The sequence below is a fragment of the Marmota monax genome, unplaced genomic scaffold, assembly GCF_021218885.2.
Source record: "Marmota monax isolate L192 unplaced genomic scaffold, Marmota_monax_Labrador192_F-V1.1 WCK01_AAM20220418_F8-fsc00146, whole genome shotgun sequence".
In the NCBI taxonomy this organism is placed as follows: Eukaryota; Metazoa; Chordata; class Mammalia; order Rodentia; family Sciuridae; genus Marmota; species Marmota monax.
The window spans coordinates 1,637,068-1,658,755 of record NW_026694096.1 but is presented as its reverse complement, the minus strand read 5'-3'; the positions used below and the strand labels follow the sequence as shown (position 1 = coordinate 1,658,755).

General features: G+C 33.4%; 1 protein-coding gene across 1 annotated transcript in view; it reads left to right on the top strand.

The window, feature by feature from the left end:
- Positions 1-21,688, top strand: part of Ptprq (protein tyrosine phosphatase receptor type Q) — a 214,322-nt gene that overhangs the window by 69,453 nt on the left and 123,181 nt on the right. Inside the window, exons 21-25 of the mRNA XM_046465089.2 lie at positions 465-755; positions 1,005-1,280; positions 1,797-1,948; positions 4,882-5,023; positions 7,044-7,313. Coding sequence (XP_046321045.1) covers positions 465-755; positions 1,005-1,280; positions 1,797-1,948; positions 4,882-5,023; positions 7,044-7,313 — 1,131 coding nt within the window. The remainder of the gene's footprint in view (positions 1-464; positions 756-1,004; positions 1,281-1,796; positions 1,949-4,881; positions 5,024-7,043; positions 7,314-21,688) is intronic.

Here is a 21,688-nt window from a genome sequence, read left to right as displayed (position 1 = left end):
CTAGAACTTTTATAAGTTGAAATCAGAAAACCTTAGTATAACCTTGAGCAAGTCACTTATTACTGAGTATGTTTCCTCATATGTTCAATAGGATAATCTTTAGAAGAAAAAAGCTAAGTATTATTTAGACAATACAGATTACCAAAATATTTAAATACTCGAAAATAAATGCACACACATTACTCTTTCTCTCTCTCTCACACACACAGTCCATGTTGCAGGAAAGAAAAGTCAAGAAAATATTATATAAAAATAATTCACTCATATATTAATTATGGCAGTGTTTATTTTGAATAATTCTCAAATGAGTATTAAAGTGTATTTTATGTAGGCAATGTTTGACCACATCTGCATTTAAATAATATTGTAAGAACTGTCATGTAATAGATGCCATTTTAATGATTGTACTCAGTTTGTGCATAGGGTAACTGATGATTTTATATTTTGCTCATTACCTATCATAGTACCTGAAGGGCTTGTTGGAAACCTGACTTACCAGTCTATCTCATCAACTGCGATAAATGTAAGCTGGGTCCCACCGTCTCACCCAAATGGTCTAGTCTTCTACTATGTTTCACTGAATATACAGCAGACTCCTCGCCATGGGAAACCACCTCTAGTTACATATGACAGCAGCATATATTTTGATAATCTGGAAAAATACACTGATTATATATTAGAAATCACTCCATCAACAGAAAAGGGATTCTCTGATATCTATACTGCCCAGCTACTCATCAAAACTGAAGAAGATGGTAGGCTAGACCTTTTATTGCCTATTAATCAGACTATTGTTCTCTTCATTTATATTGATTTTTATAAGAAGCATTATTCTTACAACTATGTAGGTTCTGTTTGTTCTCAAGTAATGAGCCTTTCAATAAACATGTTCTAAGCTTCTTAAAATTAAAATTTGCTAATAAAATTAAGTCCAGTTATAATTGAAGTTTTTTTAAATGCTAATTTGCTTTTGTTTCATTTATTATTCTCTTTTTCTTTTATAGTCCCAGAAACTTCACCAATAATCAACACTTTTAAAAACCTTTCCTCTACCTCAGTTCTCCTATCATGGGATCCCCCAGTAAAGCCAAATGGTGCAATAATAAGTTATGACTTAATTTTACAAGGACCAAATGAAAATTATTTTTTTATTACTTCTGATAACTATATAATATTGGAAGAGCTTTCACCATTTACGTTATATAGTTTTTTTGCTGCTGCAAGAACTGTTAAAGGACTCGGTCCCCCCAGTATTCTTTTCTTTTACACAGATGAGTCAGGTAAGCCGGAATCCACATTCCTTCAAATGATTTCATTGTTCCAGTACTTTCTCTTGATCTAAGGAACAGAGTGGAAAATGAAAGAATATCTGATTGTTGATTTGTAGCAGGCTTACAATTTTTAATCTACTTTGCCAAATTTTGTTTCCTAATACAATTTTCAGAATTATGTGTTCTGTTTAAAGCTACTTTGGAGCTATTATGTTCCAAGAACAAAAATATAATTACTTATGGTATTTGTTTCTGAAATTAAAAATATGATCATTTTCTAAATCCTTCTTAATTTAGTGTCTTCAAGAAGCTACAGTCATGGGGCTGGGGATGTGGCTCAAGTGGTATCGAGCTCGCCTGGCATGCGTGGGGCCCGGGTTCGATCCTCAGCACCACATACAAACAAAGATGTTGTGTCTGCCAAATGCTAAAAAATAAATATTAAAAAAAAGCAGCTACAGTCACAATGCAATTTCAATGCTACAAGTGTTATGAATAAAAGTTTTGTGATGTATTTTCCTACAGTGCCTTTAGCACCTCCTCAAAATTTGACTTTAATCAACTACACTTCAGACTTTGTATGGCTGAAATGGAGCCCCAGTCCTCTTCCAGGCGGTATTGTTAAAATATACAGTCTTAAAATTCATGAACATGAAAGTGATACTATATCTTATAAGGTAGGTTGATTCTAATAGTATATGTTTATTTCAAAAATTCTGAGATCGAATTTTGGACATGTAGGTGGAAAATTGGCTGTTTTTAAATTAAACAATGGCAACCTTTCAAATTTTTTTTTGTTTCCTAAAACTTAAAAATGTTTGTGAAAAAGCATTTATTTAAGCTGTGTACTTCCTAGAGCAATATATTTAAATTTGTAGCTTTTAGATATCTACAGTTTAAGAACTAATTGTACCATTTTGTTAATGCTAATGCTGGAAAGTATATAGTAATCTTTTTCTGGCTTATTTAAAATCTATTGTGAAATGCAATATATATATATATATATATATATATATATATATATATATATATATATATATATATATATAATGAAAAGAAATACCAAATGAATTTTTTAACTTTTCTAAAGGCATTTACACCTTTGATAATCTTTCCTGATAGCATATGATACTACACTCAATGATCTAAGATAAATTCTTATTCTTTTACTTTCATTGCTAATTCATCTATAACTCTAAATATCCCTTCCTTTTTCTATGTTTTAGGATCCAGGATCAGTAAAAATTCCCCAAAGAACCTATTTAACAAAGAGTCTGAAGTACATGTGCATGATTGCTAGGATTTAATTGCCAAAATATGTCATAATTAATTAGCATTTAAGAAAGTTTTCTTATTTTTCTTCAAAGGTGAATGAAGTCCTGGAATATTCTTACTTGATTACAACAATAGCAGTGCAGAAAGTATACAGCAAACATTTTGTCCAATATTATATGTATTATAATTTGTTACTATGGTAAATCATTTTTATAGCATGTGCTGTTTACAAAGTGAATAGTGAAAATCAAAAGCCGTGATTAAAGTCTGTCATCAATAACAATGACTTTCTTTCTGGAGAACAAGATACTATTTTAAAGTCCGATAGGCTAGGGAGAATTTAAATTACATGACTCTGTAGGTATAGAATCTGTTTCCCAGAAGTGTGAAATTATATTAATTATATGAAGCCTATTACTTTCTATTACCTATTCTCTGGTTCAATCTCAACATTTTCCTATTTTTAAAATTTCCTTTGTCTTAACAGCTTATGGGGAAATATCAAAAGGGAAAAATAATAATTTTCTCTGTGTATTCACATGCCTAGAATAATTGTGTATGTGCACTGAAGTGTGGCTGCATGTGTATGATCGTATCTCCTTAGAATGGCAGTCTCCAAAGGAGATACCCTTAACAGAGTGGCAAAGCAAGGGCTTTGATCTCATGTTACCTGGTTCAGACCTTGCCTTTGAGACTCACTGGGGTTCATTAGGGAAACGGCCTAACCTCCTAAAACTCAGTTTCTTTAAGTTGTAAGTGCAGCTACTTAAAATTCATGCCCAAAGAAAACTACTTTATAGAAGACATTTTCCCTTACATTGGTTTTCATAATATTAATTTCTTTAAAATTCCTTTAAATGTGCGTTAATACTCTAATGCCATTCTTTCCTTTTTTAACATTCAGTTTACTACATCTGCTTTTCTTCCTCTACCTAGCTTCCACTCCATTGTGTTTCTTTCTTTTTTTATCTACCCTGTATCCTGACACTATCAGTTTCTATAATTTATTTTCTTCTTTTAAATTATCTGTGGGTTTGTAGAGGAATAATAATTTTCAGAATCATTCCCAATGGTACTGCTATCTCAGTGGTCCTCAATAAGATCAATAGGTAACTTAGGTTACTCAGAGATAGTAAGTGACTACCCAAAAGTTACTCTCATACCCTTGCTTTGTTATCTGTTGGGTTCAGTTTTTTTTTTTTTCTGGGTACATACCCTTTTAATTAAAATTGGAATTCACTTGTTGTATGTTTAATTTCTTCTCAGTCAGCAATTGTTTGTAGATTGTTTTGGTAATATAAAGATTCCTTGATGGCAGGGACCATGTCTTACATGTATTTAAAATCTCCAGGTCATCTATCAATATGATTTGCAAGTAGTAAGTATGAAAAACAAGAGGAAATAAGGTGATGCAGTAAGTCCCCAATGTATGCCACTAGAGATTATTTAAAAATGTGATTATAATTGTAAATGCATCAAAACCTAATATTCTTGTTGAATTTCTGCTAATGAAAGGTTTAATAAACAATCAACATGTTTTATATGTTGACAGATATAATTTAATATTATTAAACTTTTACTACCTAAGAGATTGTCTTATCTCTGTAATAATAATTGTTTCATTTTAATGGTTCTCTTTGGTTAGGATCATTATGTTTGAATGAAAATTTGACAGTGAGTGGTAAATTTTTCTATGACAATTCATATTCTTCTTTGGTCAACTATGATAACTGTGTTGTTCTTTTCCTCATTTTTCTAAAACAATTATGTCAAATTAGAAATTTCAGAGGTGTCTGGGACAATTCCTAGTTTAAGCTCATGGAAACATGGATTTTATTTATTCACTGCTTTATCCCCAGTACCTTACAAACAGTAGTTGATTATTGAATTAGATTATATAGGCATGTTAGTGTGTATTAAAAAGGAATTTAGATAAATTCAGGAAAAATCAAGTGTTGCTGATCGAGCACAAATTGAATTTAAAAATTGAAAGTCTGATTTTAGCAAATTTAAGGGAAATAATGAGTATATAATTCCATGTAAAAATCAGAGAAACAAGATGGAAATAAAATATTTTAGTTTTTAAAAAATGGCAATTGTGGGGTTTTTCAAGACAAAGAGAGTACTGCCTGATTTATCTTTGTGGCCTAAGCTGAGTACACCCTGTGTTCCAAAAAAAAAGTTGATGTTTGTTATATTTTAATTAAAATATTCATTAACTCATAGGTTAAATATAGAAGATTTCTGTATTATATTAAAATATTTCTTCTAGTTACAAACAAATTTTTGTTGGCGCATTATGACTAAGAATCTTTTTTTTCCCCCATTTTTTCAGAATATTTCAGGTTTTCAAACTGAAGCGAAACTTGGTGGACTGGAACCAGTTAGCACTTATTCTGTCAGTGTATCTGCATTTACAAAAGTTGGAAATGGCAATCAATTTAGTAATGTCGTAAACTTCACAACCCAAGAATCAGGTTAGACACAAGCTGAAATATTTTCTTTTATAATTAACATGTTTTTTCTCCTCTCTCAGTTTATGTAATAGTTTCATTATTCAATATTTCACTCACAGGAAAATTGAATTTCAGTGCTTTAAGGATAGACTGAGTTTTGTTGGTGAAATCATGTGTGTGTGTGTGTGTGTGTGTGTGTATCTCATCTAGGTTAACTATATATATAAACATAGTTTTCCCTTTGGAGCTGAGAAATTTGAAATAAGACTAGTTTTGTAACAAAGTAAGATTCTGGACATCTGTGAAAATTACTTAATTCTTAGGATTATCTGAAATAGTTCGGAAGATGGGGAGAAATTTACTAGCAGTCACTTTTAAGTTTTTATGTTCTAAGTTTTTATGATGATTTTGATTTTTATGAAACATCTCTATGATTTTATTTAATGATTGAGTGTGACATTTGAGAAGAAGGAGTCACTACATAAGCCCTTTATTTTCCCACAGTATCATTGTAACATTTCAGGGAGTATGAAATACCTCTCTGGCCTAATTCACCAGCAATTTACCTACTGCAGGTCTGGTGCCGGTGTGTGCTGCATTTTGCCTTTGTGTGGGGACTCAACAGTTTTTATTTTTGACTTACTTAATGGTGGCTTAAAAGTGTACTTTTATTTCTACCAGCTTGGCCTTATATTTAAAGACATTTCTTCCTCACCCTTTTATCTTGTGTCAATGATAATTGAATGAGTGCAAATTCTTGTTCCAGTCATTTCTTTTTAGCATCTCTGGATGCACTTTTTCTTTTTAGTGAATCTCTAAATTGAAACCAGAGACCTCTCACTGATGAATTAATAATTTTTGCATTAACTTATGAACACCTGAGTCTTTTTTTAAAAAATATCATTCCTATAAGACTAGTCAAATAAATAGTATTCATAGTGGAAGCTCTGAATCAGTGTCTAGATTTGAATCTGACCTCTGAGCTTTTCTATGATTTTTCAGGTGAACTGAGGCCTTAATCATCCTAGAAATGATCTTTTCTTCATTCAAACAGTCCTAACTTTATTCTTCTTTACTGAGGTCTTTATCTTACAGAGGAAGAAAGGTTTATAAGAGATAAATTTAGGCCATCAGGAAGAATTATAGGCAAGTCACAGATTACTTGAATATTCTTGAAATCACTATTTGAAAATTACCTAATGACAAGAAGTTATATTATTTTGCTACTTATAGTTTGCAATCTGTACGTTAACTATATACTAATTTTCCTGCTACCATTCTCTTTTTACTCTAATGATAAAAGTTATACTATTAATACTGTTAGGGTACACTGTTGGACATTTCCATGAGGAGTAACCGGTCTCCAATATGCAGTCACTTTAGAAGACTTGAGTATTATTTCTCATCTAGGTCAACTAGATAGGTCAACTAGATATAGTGGACTATTGAGAAATTGAGTTCAAGAAAATTCAGAGAGGTTTTAAGGGGGGGGGGAACCCACAACAACATGGGACTGCTTAAATTTCTCCATCGATGATTTCTAAAAAGCTTAAGAATTAGGTTCTCAAGATTCTTCCAAAGAAGAATCCCAGTATAAAACCAAGTCCCATAATGATTATGGGTTTTCCAGTACTGTAAAACCTGAATGTGTCCCATTATGGAGGAACCTATATCTATATTTTGCATAATAAGATACTGTAAGATTATACCTTTCTGATTAAGAAAACAGGCATCAAAACTACTACCTGGGCTTCAGTTGCTTCTGAGAATCTGAGAATGTAATTGCTTCTTGGACCTTGGCAAATATTCAGTGACTGGTTCAGTATTTTAAGCATTAACAAGATAGCTTTGAAAGTCTGCCAATAGCATTTGATTCAGCCTATATAAAGAGCTTTTTGAGCATTGAAAAGATGATCCTTCAAATTTTTATTCTTTTTGCACTCCTAAACATGATTTCATCTAACCATCATATAATTAAATTATTTACTCTGTTTTATGCTAGGTATTAATTTTAACTTTGGACATATGTTTATCTCTTAAGTTCCAGATGTTGTACAGAATCTGCAGTGTATGGCAAGCAACTGGCAGTCAGTTTTAGTGACATGGGATCCTCCCAAGAAAGCAAATGGAATAATCACGCATTATATAATAATGGCGGAAAGGAATTCTGCAAAAGCTTCTCCCCAAAATCACACATACACTTTTGTAAAGCTTCTTGCAAACACCTCATACGTCTTCAAAATAAGAGCTGCGACATCGGCTGGGGAAGGCAGTGAGAGCACCTGTAGTGTGAGCACACCACCTGAAACAGGTATCTCATGGGAGTTGTCGAGCACTGGTGGACGGGGTTGTGCACTACTCAGTGCTGTTTACTGCCGCAGCACTTTTATCTACCCACATGGAACAAATATTAAAAATGCAGCAGGTGGGGCCCTAGCCCTTGTGCTACCTGAGTCCAGCTGTGTAGCACAGTGAACCTGTCCACAGCACTGGGAGACTGAATGGAGGGGAAAAAAAGAAAATCTGTCTTATTATGTTTCTGTAAATGTAAATTATTATAATTTAAAAGAAGGAATGAACTTGCAGACTTCTCAGTTGGGATATTTTTAAAAAATTATTTTTGTAGAAAAAAAAGAAGGTGAAGAATTAAAGTACAGTGTCAGGTCAGAGCTAATATGGTTGACAATAAAGTTGATCCTAGAACTCATGTGTACTATACTCACTGGCATACATAAACTATATCTTAATTCAGTGGGAAGATCTATGACCAATGGATATTCACTATAATTTGGCCTGGTTGGAATTTTAAATAAAGTTTTAAATGACAATTTCCTCCTACCTACCACCAGCTTGCTTATCCACTGGTAGAAACAACTGCAGATACTTAAGGTAACAAACTAATCCATTTCTGAGAATATTACTCTAATTGTGAAAAGAAGGTGCTCTATTATAAAAGCAAATCACTAATTGCAATTATGTTTATTCTACTGTGCCATACTTGTAAGTATATTTAGTAAAAAAGCAAGTTATCTCATTAAAAGACATATGAAATTTTGTATTGAGAAGATTCTACAACCTTAAGCATAATCTACCTTCCTATGTGATCACTACAGCTCAAAATTCATGCTTTGAGAAATTATATTAAATGTTTTATACATAATGTTATAGCTATTGTGTTTCATAAACATTAATTCAAGCAATTATGGTTTCAAAAATCATATGACTACTATTTAATAATTCCAGTTGAGACCCATTATCTTAAGCCTGAGATTTACAACATTTTGAACATTTGAAAGCTTTTTTAAGAACATATATTGAAATAAATAATTTACATCACTAAAAAATATTTATGTAGAATAATTTTAGATGCTTCCCTGGCTGCAGGATCAGACTTGCTTTTATCTATTTTATTTTGCCTTTATTCTTCTACTTGCATACAGAATGGGTCATAAGCTCTAGTTTAGAAGAAACTCATTCTCCTTTATGGTGCTCCTTCCTATCATAATCTCCCTCTTCCTTCTACTTTCTACCATTTCTTGCTTGCTCACCTAAATTAAAACCTGATTCTTTCCTGCTAATACCTCTTCCCTGGAAGGTCAGCCCTATTAGGAATTGCGGGAATTGGCACATACAATGCAGTCCCTTTCTATTGTAAACCTCAGTCCCTTTATGTTAGAAACCTCTTTCAACCTGTCCCCTCTTGTGAAATCTGTGTCCCCAATTTTGCTCATGTTTCTTCCCTTGAAACTGTAAATCCAGAGTTATAGGACACGGCCTGTCTCCTCTCTGGCTTCAATATCTAGGTGTGCATCCTTTCCTTCTCATCTTTCCAGTGAAATTGTCCTTCCACTTTCATGTTCTCCCTTTCCAGGCAGGAATGTCTACATGTCAATGACACCATCTCCTGCTTCTTAGGTCTCAAACCATGTCCTTGTGAGTTGTCTTCCAGGAGGGTTGCTAATGGAGAAGATCCCACTGATTGTTTTCCTCAATCTGATCGCTGCTGGATGTTGTTAGGAAAAAACAGAAATTATTCTACCTTGTTCAGCAATGAATTAATCTTTATAACTGTCCCAGCTGTTCCACCATCTTCAGTGTGTCTCTTGGTGAAATTCTGCCCATTTTCCTTAAAAATGTTTTGCTCTCATTCTAAACCTAGTCTACGCATTCTCTCATTTATATCTGATATTATTATTTCTTTTACTAATAACCTTAATGGTGTCCTTCACATCAAAATTCACCCTTATCTTTATTATGCCCTCTAGATATGTTCTCTCAGGATGTCCTCACCTGCCTCTTTTCAGTGATCTAACTGTTCATTTTTACTTCAATGTCATGTCTCCAACATTACTACATCCATTTATTCTATTCTCTCTTACATTTTATCCTCTATTTCTGTCTCTTTCTCATGCACACAAATTGTTGGAAAAATTTAGCTGGGAACTGGGTTAGCATTTAAAAAGGATTTAAAAAGGAATATATGTTACATGGATTTAAAAAGGAATATATGTTACATGAAATGTCATTTTCCTCATTTTTCTGTGTTTATTCTTGATACTAAGTTGGATCCCAAGCCTCATTGTTTATGTGATTCTTTCCCTTATTTCTTCTACATATTGTTAGATCTTACCAGTTCAATTCCTATTATGGCTCTTAAGTTTCCTCTCTTCCTTTCCCTTCCCTTCCCTTTCCTCTTCCCTCCCTCCCTTCTTCCCTCCTTCCCTCCCTTCCTTCCTTCCTTTCTTCCTTCTTCCTTCTTCCTTCCTTCCTTTCTTCTCTGGTAATTAAACCCAGGGGCTTTACCTTAGAGCTACATACATTCTTAATCCTTATTTTTTAGGCATGGCCTCACTAAGTTGCTCAGGCTGGTCTCAAATTTGCAATCCTCCTGCCTCAGTGTCACAAATAGCTGGGAATACAGGTCTGCTGGGATTGCAGTCATGCACAGCCATGCCTGCCTACCCCTTCTTTTCAATCTTGACGGTCACCATTATGTATTAGACTCTTGTTACATCCTGTAATGATATCCTCGGTAGCTATGTTAGTCAGCTTTTCATCACTGTGACCAAAATACCTGACAAGAGCAACTTAGAGGAGGAAAACTTTATTTTGGGTTCATGATTATATAATCCCCAAGGGCATGCCCCAGTGACCTACTTCCTCCAGTCATACTCTATATGCCACCTGTAGTTACCACCTAGTAATCTATAAAAATTATTAATCCATTAAATGGATTAATCCACTGATTAGTTAAGCTCTAACAATATATTCATGTTGTTTCCAAACATTCCTGCATTGTCATGGGAGCTTTGGGAAGGACACCTCATATCTAAGCCATAACACCCTAACATAGGCGGCCTGTCTGTCCATCTACTCACTTTAATTGATTGTTCTTACATACAATTTAGATGTCTTATGCCTTCTCAGTCAAAGTTTATTATCTGAAGAGTAAGGCCCAGACATGAAGATTTGGGTCTGTGAAACATAAAAGTGAGGATGAGAAGCACAATATGTAGGAGTAACTTTATATTTCAAGTGTTTTACTTAATCTCATTCCCCACAAAACATATTCTAGATTTTGTCATCAGTTGGAATTTGTCTCTTCTCTAGCTTTTCATTCTAATTCCTCCACTGCTTCTCCTCATATAGCTGATGCATCCACCCAGACTTTATTCATTCAGCACAATAGATTGAATTTATTCATTTTTAGCAAATATTAGTTAAACACCTACTGTGGGCCAATAATTGAGTAAATTCTCGTATTTAAACATACCTGACACATCTTGCAATTAGGTTCTTTGTTACATTTACCTATATTATTTGATGTTACACACAGGTTTATTTATTCTTCAAATCCCAGCTTAAATGTGGGGTCTTCATTAAAACTTTCAAGGACATGTCAAGCTTTAAAATTATAGGTTCCTGAACTTCAAATCAGGCTTGCTGAATCATAACCTCAAGTAGTGAAGTCTCTGAATCTACATACATCTAAGCATCTCTGAGTGTTTCTGACACTCTTTAAGTTTGGGGAATTACTGGATTAGATTACTCAGGAACTTTTGAGGATAAGCAAACAGTGTCAGACAAGTCCTTCAAAAGGTGACAGGTGTTTTCCCAGTGGGAGGGAAGCAGATCATTTCTATGCAGAGTCTGCAAGAATAAAATATGTTCAAATCCAGGCAGGTGGTCTGCATCAGGGTGGTCTAGCACAGGTAAAATGGTCTCAATCATTGGACAGAAGCTGAAGTTTAGGTAACTGGCAAATAAAAAAACGGACAATAATTCTGAAATAAATGAGAGAAGTTCAGAAGTCCGAAAGCAAGGCAGAAAAGTTGTTAATGCTGAAGTTTGGAAACCACCCAATTTCTCTCTAAACTCTTTGCTTGTAGGGAAAGAGTTTTAGAGACAAACACGATGTGTTTGTCTTGTCTAGAAACAAAACACAATGTGTTTGTCTTTGTTTTATTCAAAATTTCTAGCAGAAGATCTGAGGTGTTGGAGGCACTTAAATGTTGAAGGAAGAAATGAGTTGTTTTCTTCTAAAATGTATTGTTTTTCACAAAGGTGTTTACTCCACTGCTGTTTATTATTTCTGCACATCCATCAGGCAAAATTATAAATATTTTCTACTGAGAAAATGTAAAAATTATATTAATTAAGAAGAGTCATTTATATGAAAATAAAATATTAATTACAAATTAAATAATATTTTAATTTTTTCATCTTTAAAATTAAGTTTGGGGTATAGGTATATGTTTATATTACTTATTAGGTAAATTATAATACTTATTAGGTAAATTCGTTTTATCTGTGTCCACATGAATTGTTTGAGGATGAAAGGTGAGTAAGAACTAGGGATTCATTGTTCAGAATGGAAGCAGTTTTATAGCTGTTGCAAACTTTTAATTTATGGTAGTCTTAGATTAGTCACAGTGTATAGCCAGCTCTGAGTCACTGACTCTATACTTTTTTTTTGACATAAAGTGAAATCAAATTTGGCTTACTCTCTCACTCCTGGTGTCTGACCTTAACATTCCTTCCAGGGATTATTGGGTATTTTTTCAGTGTAAACTTGGTTGTATTTGAATTGGCTCAAAGTGCACACAATTATTTATATTATCATTAAGTCTTAGTAAATGTGCTGATTTGATATCAAGATTTAAAAACTTGATCTTTGTGGAAGATAATTTTATAGTTTGGGTTAATTCAATCTCTTAAAGTTCTATAATTTAGAATCAAAAGGGAAAACATAAGCTACATCAATCAGATGTAAAAAACTTGAAAGGAATAAAATATGAAGTTGCAATTTTTATAAGTATCTTTTTCAGCAGTGACTTCTTAATTAGTCTTTTGTCCAAGGGGACTGTCACACATATGCAGGGACCCACTGGAAATACTGTGAGCTTGCAACTATATCAATGATAGATATGATTGACTGGGAATATATTAACTTTCTCCCATTTTTTAACCTACTCTTATTTCCTTGAATATTCCTGCACTGTTTACTAGAATATATGTAAACTCTGAATCCTCTTCTGCACAGCTGTCAAGAAACTACTTAAGAAATGAATCTACTATTCACAATATATATTGAGATTCTTATTTTGTGGATTTCCCTAAGTGCTGCAGAGATTACTCAGAAAACTATGATTATGGCTAAATCTGATCTCCATTTACCAGCTTGTTTTTTTAAAATAAAATATTTATATCATTTATAAGAATTTAAAAATTCTTATGTAACATTAATAGATTGAATGTGGGTGGTAAAAACGTTTTTCATGTTTGCAAATTAATGCACTAACTCAAAAATTCACATTGTTTTCTTCACCCTGTCCTCGGAATCCAGGTGAAAAGTCAAGGACTCAGAAAATGGCTTGGTTCTCTGTTCTTAAGCAAGTGAATTGACATATTCTATTTACCAGTTTGTAACTGCTGAAAACATAAGACATTATAGTTGCTTGTCACTGATCAAAGAAATAACTATTAACATTAGTAATTTAATTGAAATTCAGGTGGTATAGCTTTTAAATAGACTTCATTATTATATATAATAGTTTTCTTATGGTGAACATCTGATTAGTGTTTTTTTACACTTCTTACAGTACCATGGACTGTTGACCAACAGATACCTGTTTACTGCTTACTAAAAAGGCTTAGGATTTGGGGTTCAAGACCCAAATTTGAGTGCCAGAAGAACTTGGGGATCTCTGCCTTGTATATTCACCTAACTCTACCAGCATCATAAAGATATCCAATGCATATAAATGCAAACTCACTAACATGTTGGTCAGTTTTAAACATTGAATCATTTAGTAATTCAGGAGAAATAGATTTCACTCAAGGGTTTAATGAAAACATGGAATATGAATTGGATGTTGCTTACTGGCAGCTTCAGAATTTAGAGAGGCTTAGAACCAGCAACCTAATTATAGGAGAATGAGTTGGTATTTGTCTCAAACCTTGAATTTCATAGGCAAATACTTAGTCTGATATAGAATAATAAAATCATCTAGTTTTTTAAATATTCTTTTTTTTGTTGTTGTTATTCAGTATACCGAAAGAAAATGTCAGTTGTATGTATCAAAGCACACCTCTCATTTGAAGTATCTTGGGTGGGGGGTTTCAGGGAGATCAGAAGGAGATTATGGATGAGCTGGAGCACTCCTGTTGAGCCACCCTGTGGCACTGTCACTATTAATGAAAATAGTGAGGTTAATAGTGAAGAGTAAACAGAATCTCAAAATGCAGCAAGAGAAAATGTGTAGTGGAGAAAGGAGTGTAATATGAGGGGTCAGACTGAGATGTAAACTGACTAGAGCAGAGGGTATTTTATTGGAAAAAGTATGGAAGGTTACTCTCCCAGTTTTTCATAACTGTCACAAAAGTTTGAATATGATATAATGGAAAATTGGATACATTGTTTAGACTAAGAAGAAGCATAAGTAAAGCATAAAAAAATGATTTCCTTTTGGTTATTTCTTCTAGGCAACAGCTTGCTTGTCTTTTCATCCTGTTAGTAGGGTCTTTCACAAAACAAAAGATTTTAATTTTGATTGAATCCAGTTTATCCATTTTTTCTTTAGCATTTAACCTATGTGTTATTTTCTCTAAGAATCTTACAATCTTAACAATTTAAATCTGTAATCCATTTTGAATTAATTTTTGTAAAATTCATGAGACTTAGATCAAGGTTCATATTTTGTCTATGGATGCCTAATTGCTTCAGATCATTTGTTAAAAGAACCATCTTAGCCCTATTTAATTGCTTTTTATTTTTAAGCTTAAGTATTTTCTTTGCAACTATGCTTGTTAATACTATAATATACACAAAGAACAATATTTCAAGTTTGGTGGCATTTAAGTTAAAGACATTCATTAATAAAGAATTTCCAGATGTAGATACTCCAAAATATCTCTAAGCCATGTAATTAGAACAGCTATCTCGAAATACCACCTTATTTTAGAGATATTGGCATAATTAAAAATAATTCCAGAATTTAAAAAAATAAGTCATAATTTTTAAATATATATTCTATATTAAAACTAAATGAAATTTCTAATAGAACTTTCCTTCCCTCTCCTTTCTTTTTCAATTGGCATTTTGTAATGTGTGATTCTGAACTAGATCCAGTGTATAAAATACATGTAACCTTAACTTTTACCTCCTCAAAACAAGAGCTACTTTCTGTTCTTTGACCTTGGAAACAAGGTACAGGACAAGTGTAAGCAACTGTGGACAGGGAATTACCAAAAGCAAAAGCATAGCTTAAGCAATGAAACATGGACATCTTTTAAATACTTTAGGGGAACCTGACCAAAGGAAACAAATTCAATTTTTAATGACCTATATGAAGTGGCTTTTCCCAAGCAGCAGTGCCATTAGGGTCAGGCCCAGCCTTGTGCTTTTCTGTGCTGTGCTTCCCAGCTAACCCAATACTCCAACTCCAGGAGATATCTTTCCCTTTGGAGGTTCAGAGTATTGGGAGCTTTTTGTATAAATTAGATGAACAAAGGCCCTATGTGGGAATCTTCAGGCTTGCGGTCAATGTATTTTTCTACCACAGCTAAGCAGACCATATATCAAGGGCCATCTCTATTTTCTTTTGATTCTTCATTAATAATTTATAGACCTTGGACTACAAACCTACATTATGTTTTTATTAATTTATTTTTAACTGTTTTAGATAAAATACATAAATATTGTGCACATTAATGGGGCACCATGTAATATTTTGATACATGTAGGCACTGTATAGTTTAATCAGGTAAAACATCCGTTTCTTCAAACATTTATAATTTCTTCAAGTGAAAACTTTCAAAATCCTTTTTTCTGGATTTTTGAAATGTACAGTGTGTTGTGGTTCTCTACAGTCACCCATTTGTGCAGTAGTACATCAGAACTGATTATTCCTCTCTTTTACTTGGTACCCATTCATCAACCTTTCCCCATTCTCACCCCTAGTCTCTCTAACCTCTTGTAACCAACCACCTCATGCTCTTGACTTCCATGAGATCAAATTTTTTATATTCCACATATGAATGAGATCATGCTGTACTTGTCTTTTGGTGTCCAGCTTATTTCACTTACATTATAATCACATCTAATGTACATGCTAACTTTTGATCCATTTCCTGTGTCTCAAAATAGTTCCCATGTTTAATAATAATACCTGCACATTAAACAATCCACTTCAGTAACTTAGATGCCCCCAAAATATTAATGACATTTTGTAAACCAAGAAAGTATTTTAAACCATGATTGTTGTGCAGAAATTCACAGTCAGAAAAACATCAGAGTGAAAAAAAAAGTTTACACTGTAAAATAATAATTTAAAACACATAAATGTACACACACTGTTATACAGCTCTTCTTACAGAACTATGCATGGTGAAACTTTGCCTTTTTTGAAAGCCACTGAAGGTGTATTTTGCTGAACTGCTGCTCTAGTTATTTTTGTTTGGAAAATCTATCATCATAGGGTACAACTGACCATAGGATAAGAAAATATATATATATATGCTGTGGAAACCAGAAAGTTTCAAGGACTTTCAAGTTGTATAAAAATGGATCTTTGGAAATGGTTAAATGTTTTCTCTATGAAAATTCAGCTGAAATGTGATATCAAATCAGTTGAAAAAAGTGTATGCAACTATTGCTAGAATTCAAACTTGGTACTCACATATGCTAAAACGCTTTAGGACACAGTTGATTGACCTTGTCCCACATGGCTACATGATTTGATCATGTGTAAATTTTATGAAACATTGCAGTTGTTCTGCTAGTTTGATATTGAGGATTTGCTTATAATCCTGTCAAACTTTACTTTCTTAGTTTTTTAAGAGATACATAGTATTACAACTTGTCAGAAGGCAAAGACAGTCTAGTTCTTTATCCGGAAGACACCTGGAAAATTAGATCCTGTGAGTGATACAGAGTCAGGTTGATTTTTCCAAGTACAAACTTCACTCTGCTTAAGTACAGTTTACAACTGTCCCTACTGATAGTAAGGGCTGTCTTCTTGTTTTGTTTTCTGAAAAATCTGCTTTGATTGAAACGGGGAGCATGCTGCCAGCCGGAATGGGCTGTAGAAGAGGAGCGAGGTGTGTGTCTGAAGCAGGAGTGGAGGAACTGATGAGCATAAGGGCCAGGCAGGGGGCATAGCACTGCAGTATCAGGAAGCCCTGGGTTAGCGGTGCCATCCCTGCCTACATGGTGAATGCCAATGTTGTGTGGTGGTCTTAACATGTCACTAAGAAGCCAAGAGCCATTGGGAGATGCTTGATGGCTGCTGCCCAATAACCATCCTCACTGAGCCTTACAAGCCAAGCTATTTTCCCACAACTCAATGAGTTCTGAGAACTTTTTGTAGATTTCTTGGACTTTTCTATTTAGACAATTATTTTAAAACAGGGATAGTTTAGTTTGTAAATAGGGACAGTTCTATTTCTTCTTTTCTGAACTGTCTGCTTTTTATTTGCTTCTTGCCCTTACTGCACTGAATAGAACTTCAGTGTTGAATAAAAGCAGTGGCGCAGGACAGTCTTGCCTTTTTCCTGATCTCATGGTGGAAAGCATTCAATTATTTTGCTACTACATATGATGTTTAGTTGTAGAACTTTAGTAGATGCTCTTTAGCAAGTTGAAGAAATTCTCCTCTATTTATATTTTTCTAAGAATTTGTAACATGAATGTGTATTGGATTTTGTCAAGTGCTTTTTTTGCATTAATGTGTTTGTGTGATCTTTTCCTCTTTGGTTTGAAAATATATTGAGTTACACTGATCTGATTGGTTTTCAAATGAATAAGCCAGCCTTAGGTTCTTAGGATCAATGACCTCTGCCTTGGCTATGGTGTATGTATTTGCATATTACTATCTTAGTTTGTTTTATGTTGCTATAACAAAATACCTTAGTTCAGATGATTTATGAAGAATAATTCACTTGGCTTAAAGTTCTGAAGGCTGGTGAATCCAAAAGCATGGCTCTAACATAGGCTTGTCATCTGGTGAGGACCTTCTTTGTGCTCCAGAACACATGTAAGGGTATCCTATGGCAAGACAGAGCAAGCATGCTAACTCTGGTAGAAAACCAGTAATGTCATGATTGCCCCAACCTCATCTAATCTTAATTACTTCCTAAAGGCCCTGCATACAAATTCCATTAACATATGAATTTGGGGATTGAGACTTCTAGCACATGACTTTTCGGGAATATAGTCAAATCACAGCAATTACTGAATTATTTTTACTGATATTTAGCTAAGAATTTTTGTACCTCCATTCATGAGGGATGTTGACCTCTACATGGGTTCTCTCTCTCTCACTCTTTATTTCTCTCTCTCTCTGCACTGTTTTGGTCTAGTTACTGTATAAGGGGAAGGCTAGCTTCATAAAATTAATTTTTTCTACTTTCTGGAATAGATTTTGTAGAATTATTGTTATTTTTTAAATCTTTGGAAGAATTTCCTAGTGAAACTATCAGCCTGAAGATCTCTTTATAGAGAGTTTTGAAATTATGTTTATGTGCTCATAGGATGCAAAGTTGTAACTGAAATGTAATATCAAGGCATTATTTAAAAATAGTACTTATAAATAAACCATGGATTTAAAAAGGTCTCAAAATAAATTTTAAAAAATACATTGAATTGAATGAATTGCAATTTATTGAATTAAAATGAAAATACAACATATCAAAATTTATGGGACTGAGTTAAAGTAGTGAAGGAAACAGTAGTAAATGCATAGAGTAGAAAAGAGGAAATATCACAGGTTGATAATCTAATCTCCCCTTGCCCAAGGTCTTGAAAAGAAAAGGAAGATAAACCCGAACTATTCAAAAGAATGAGAACAATAAAGATAAAAGCAGAAATTGGTCCAATTGAAAAGAGAAAAACAGGAAAAAAATCAATAAAACATGATTTTTTGAAAAGATAAATGAAATTGACAAACCTCTAGCAAGCATGATAAAGACAAAAAGATAAAACACACATCACAATCTTTAGAAATAAAATCATGACAAACACTATAGACATCAGAAGGATAATAAAAGAAATCTACAAAAAACTCTGCATAAATTTTATATTTTAGATGAAATGGACTCATTCTTTAAAAAGTGCAGCTATAATAGTTCATTAATATGAAAGGAAGTTTGAATGGCCCTGTAAGTATTAGAGACATTAAATTTATAAAAGGTCTGTCTCAGTCCATTTGGGTTACTATAATAAAATGCCATAAACTGGATGGCTTATAAACAACAGAAATTTATTTACCATAGTTCTGGAGGCTGGGAGTCCACAGTTGATGTGATAGCTGGATAATTATTTGGTACTGGCCCATTTCTTTGTTTATAGATGGCTCTTTCTCATTGTATACTCACATGGTGTAGAGCCAAGGTGGCTTTCTGAGGCCTCCTTCATAAGGGAACAAATTCCATTTATGAGGGCTCTGCCCCCCTAATCACTTCCCAAAAGCTTCTGTCTCCTTATATGGTCTCATTGGTGGTTAGGTTTCAACTTGCGTATTTTGGAAGACACAAACATTAAGATCATAGCAGCTTCCTTTGATATCACTCTGATAGAGAAAGGAAGAGCACCTCTGTTACTGCCATATTGGGGTGGATATACAGCTTCCCCATTTGACCTTTATTGACACCTAAGGAGAGGACTTTCTGGGCAAGAGAGTTTGGCTCACTCTTGGGCCTCCACAGAGAGCACCCTAACCAGGAATAGGACGCTTTCTTACTGCTTCCACATATCTTCCACTGATGGTGGAGAGGTCTTGTTATGATAAAGTGAGTGGAAGTCTTAGCTCCCTATTTTATCTTCTCTAACATCACTCTGTCAAATATGACTAGGGAAGAAGATAAGGAAGAAGACTAAGCTCCTGGTGAGTCTTTATTGACATAGGAGGGAGCAAGACCACTGTTTTTGCTATGTTTTTGAATAGAGTAGAACTGTTATTGTTTAAAATTTTTCTTTCTTGCTAGACTGCACTGTTTTGTGGTGATTTTATTTGTTTTTATGGACTTGAGAGAGCAGGTTTTTTTATGGGAGCTTTTGTCAACTGGTTGGCATTTCTGGATTGTTGACTTGGGGCAATACTAAGGCAAAAAGGAAACTTGAGGAATTCACCACCATGCTGTTATTCGGGTCCTTTGTTTCCCTACCTGTTTGACTTTTTCCTTTCAACTCTTTAGAATTGTCTTTGGTTTGTTTTATATGTAATGTCCATGGCTTTTAGTTGTACATAGTAAGAGGAATAGAGAAAAGTTCATCAACTCCATCTTCCTTGAAACTGAAGTCTATCAGAAGGTGTATTTTTTTAATATCATACTTGATATCAAAGTATCAAATACTCTTAGGGACTATTGCAAACACTGATAAAGCAAATATATTTCTTAGGCTTATGATTTCAGACCTTCATTGGAACTCAGAGAGAACATCATTTAGTCATTTCATTTTGCAGGCATGGGAAATGATGCTCAGAACTTAAGTGCCTACTGTTTTGTACAATTAGGTATTAGCAAAATTGTCAGTAGTACAAGACTCTTTCTACTATATTATGATGGCTACCCTGCTTTGTAAGTGCCATAGATAATTTGTGTGTAGTGGAATTGGAATAGTTTTTGTTTTGTTTTATTTTGTTTTCACAGTGTCACAATATCTAAGTAGAATCATTGTAAAGTAGGGAAATTTTTTCACTATAAAAACTTTCTCAATTACATGTACAGGTACACTTGTGAGTATATATATTTTTTTGTCCAAACACAGTTTTAAAAGTCAGGAAAACTAAAGTTCAATTTTCAAATATGTGCTTAACCTATAACACTAAAAATACTGTAAGTTAATATAATCAAATCTATGAAATACTGAGGCCATTCTCGGAAATAGCTTAAGTTCCAAGACTCATATCACATTTTTTTTTTTTTTTTGGTCTTGGACCAGTTCCAAAGGGTAATGTTTACTATTTTCAAATTGCTTTAGGTATCAAATTCTGAATTTAAAATTTTAAAGTCCTTTTAAATGTAATGTCTTTTGTACAAAATGAATTTGGGTCACTTTGCATAATTCTCCCTGAACCCACTGATGTTGTAATACCTTTCATTAAGTGGACTGCAGGCAACCACTCTTTGCTTCATTCAAGCTCCAGCTAATGCCAGCTGTTCTTCAAGCAGCATTTTATTAACTTATTTAGGAACTGGAGCATATCTTATTACCCTATTTTCCATTCCTGCCCTATGCAGCTGTAGCTGATACTTTTCATAACAGCCTTTACATATCAACCTCCTACCTCATTTTTTTCCCTTGTTCTTTTTTACTTCCCCTTTCAAGTAAGTGTGTGTTTGCACGCAAAAGTCCTCTTCTTTCTTTCTGGTAACCATATTACTTGAAAGTTTCAGGATTTTGTCGTTGTTTGTATGAGATTATAAACTTCATGGAAAATATTTACTAATGGTATAAACATTCTTCAATGTAGAATAAATTAGTTTTGATGACAGAAACCTTTCTTAAATAACAATGCATCGTTATTCTTAATTTCAAATCAGTACAATGAAATATAAAGAAAGGGATTGAATGGATAGGTTGTACATATTTTTGTTAATCTTGGCTTAGTGAATTTCAAATAGTACAAGTTTCATGGCATAAAATATGTTAAGTTTGGACGGGATACTTTTTAAAATCAAGACATGCATAAGTAGCAGCCACTATAAGATAAAATGCTTTCAAAATCCAAATAAAATAAAAGTAACATTTCTTAGTTGTTAATGAATTATTGTAAATTAACTTTTCACCACCTTCTCACTGCAACCTTGAAGAAATCATGCATTTCTTTTGTACTTGGACTCTTTGTTATGAAGAATTACTACCTTAAAAATAATTTATGATATTAGAAACTGATATTATTCCATATAGATCACAATAATTAAATATTTATCAATTAAAGGGATGCATTAAAGATTGGTAGCCCAATTTTCTGAAGTTGTTACTAATTAAATTAACCCTACTTTATATAGAGTTTTTAAAAACTCAAGATTCTGTTTTATGTTTTTAAATACAACTACATTAATGACATTTATTATACCACAAGACAGCAAATATTTTAAAACTTTAGATCTGAAATGTAAAGTGAACTTTTTATTTAGGATGTTAGTGTTTAAATGCATTAAGACATGCCTTTTAAAAGCTGA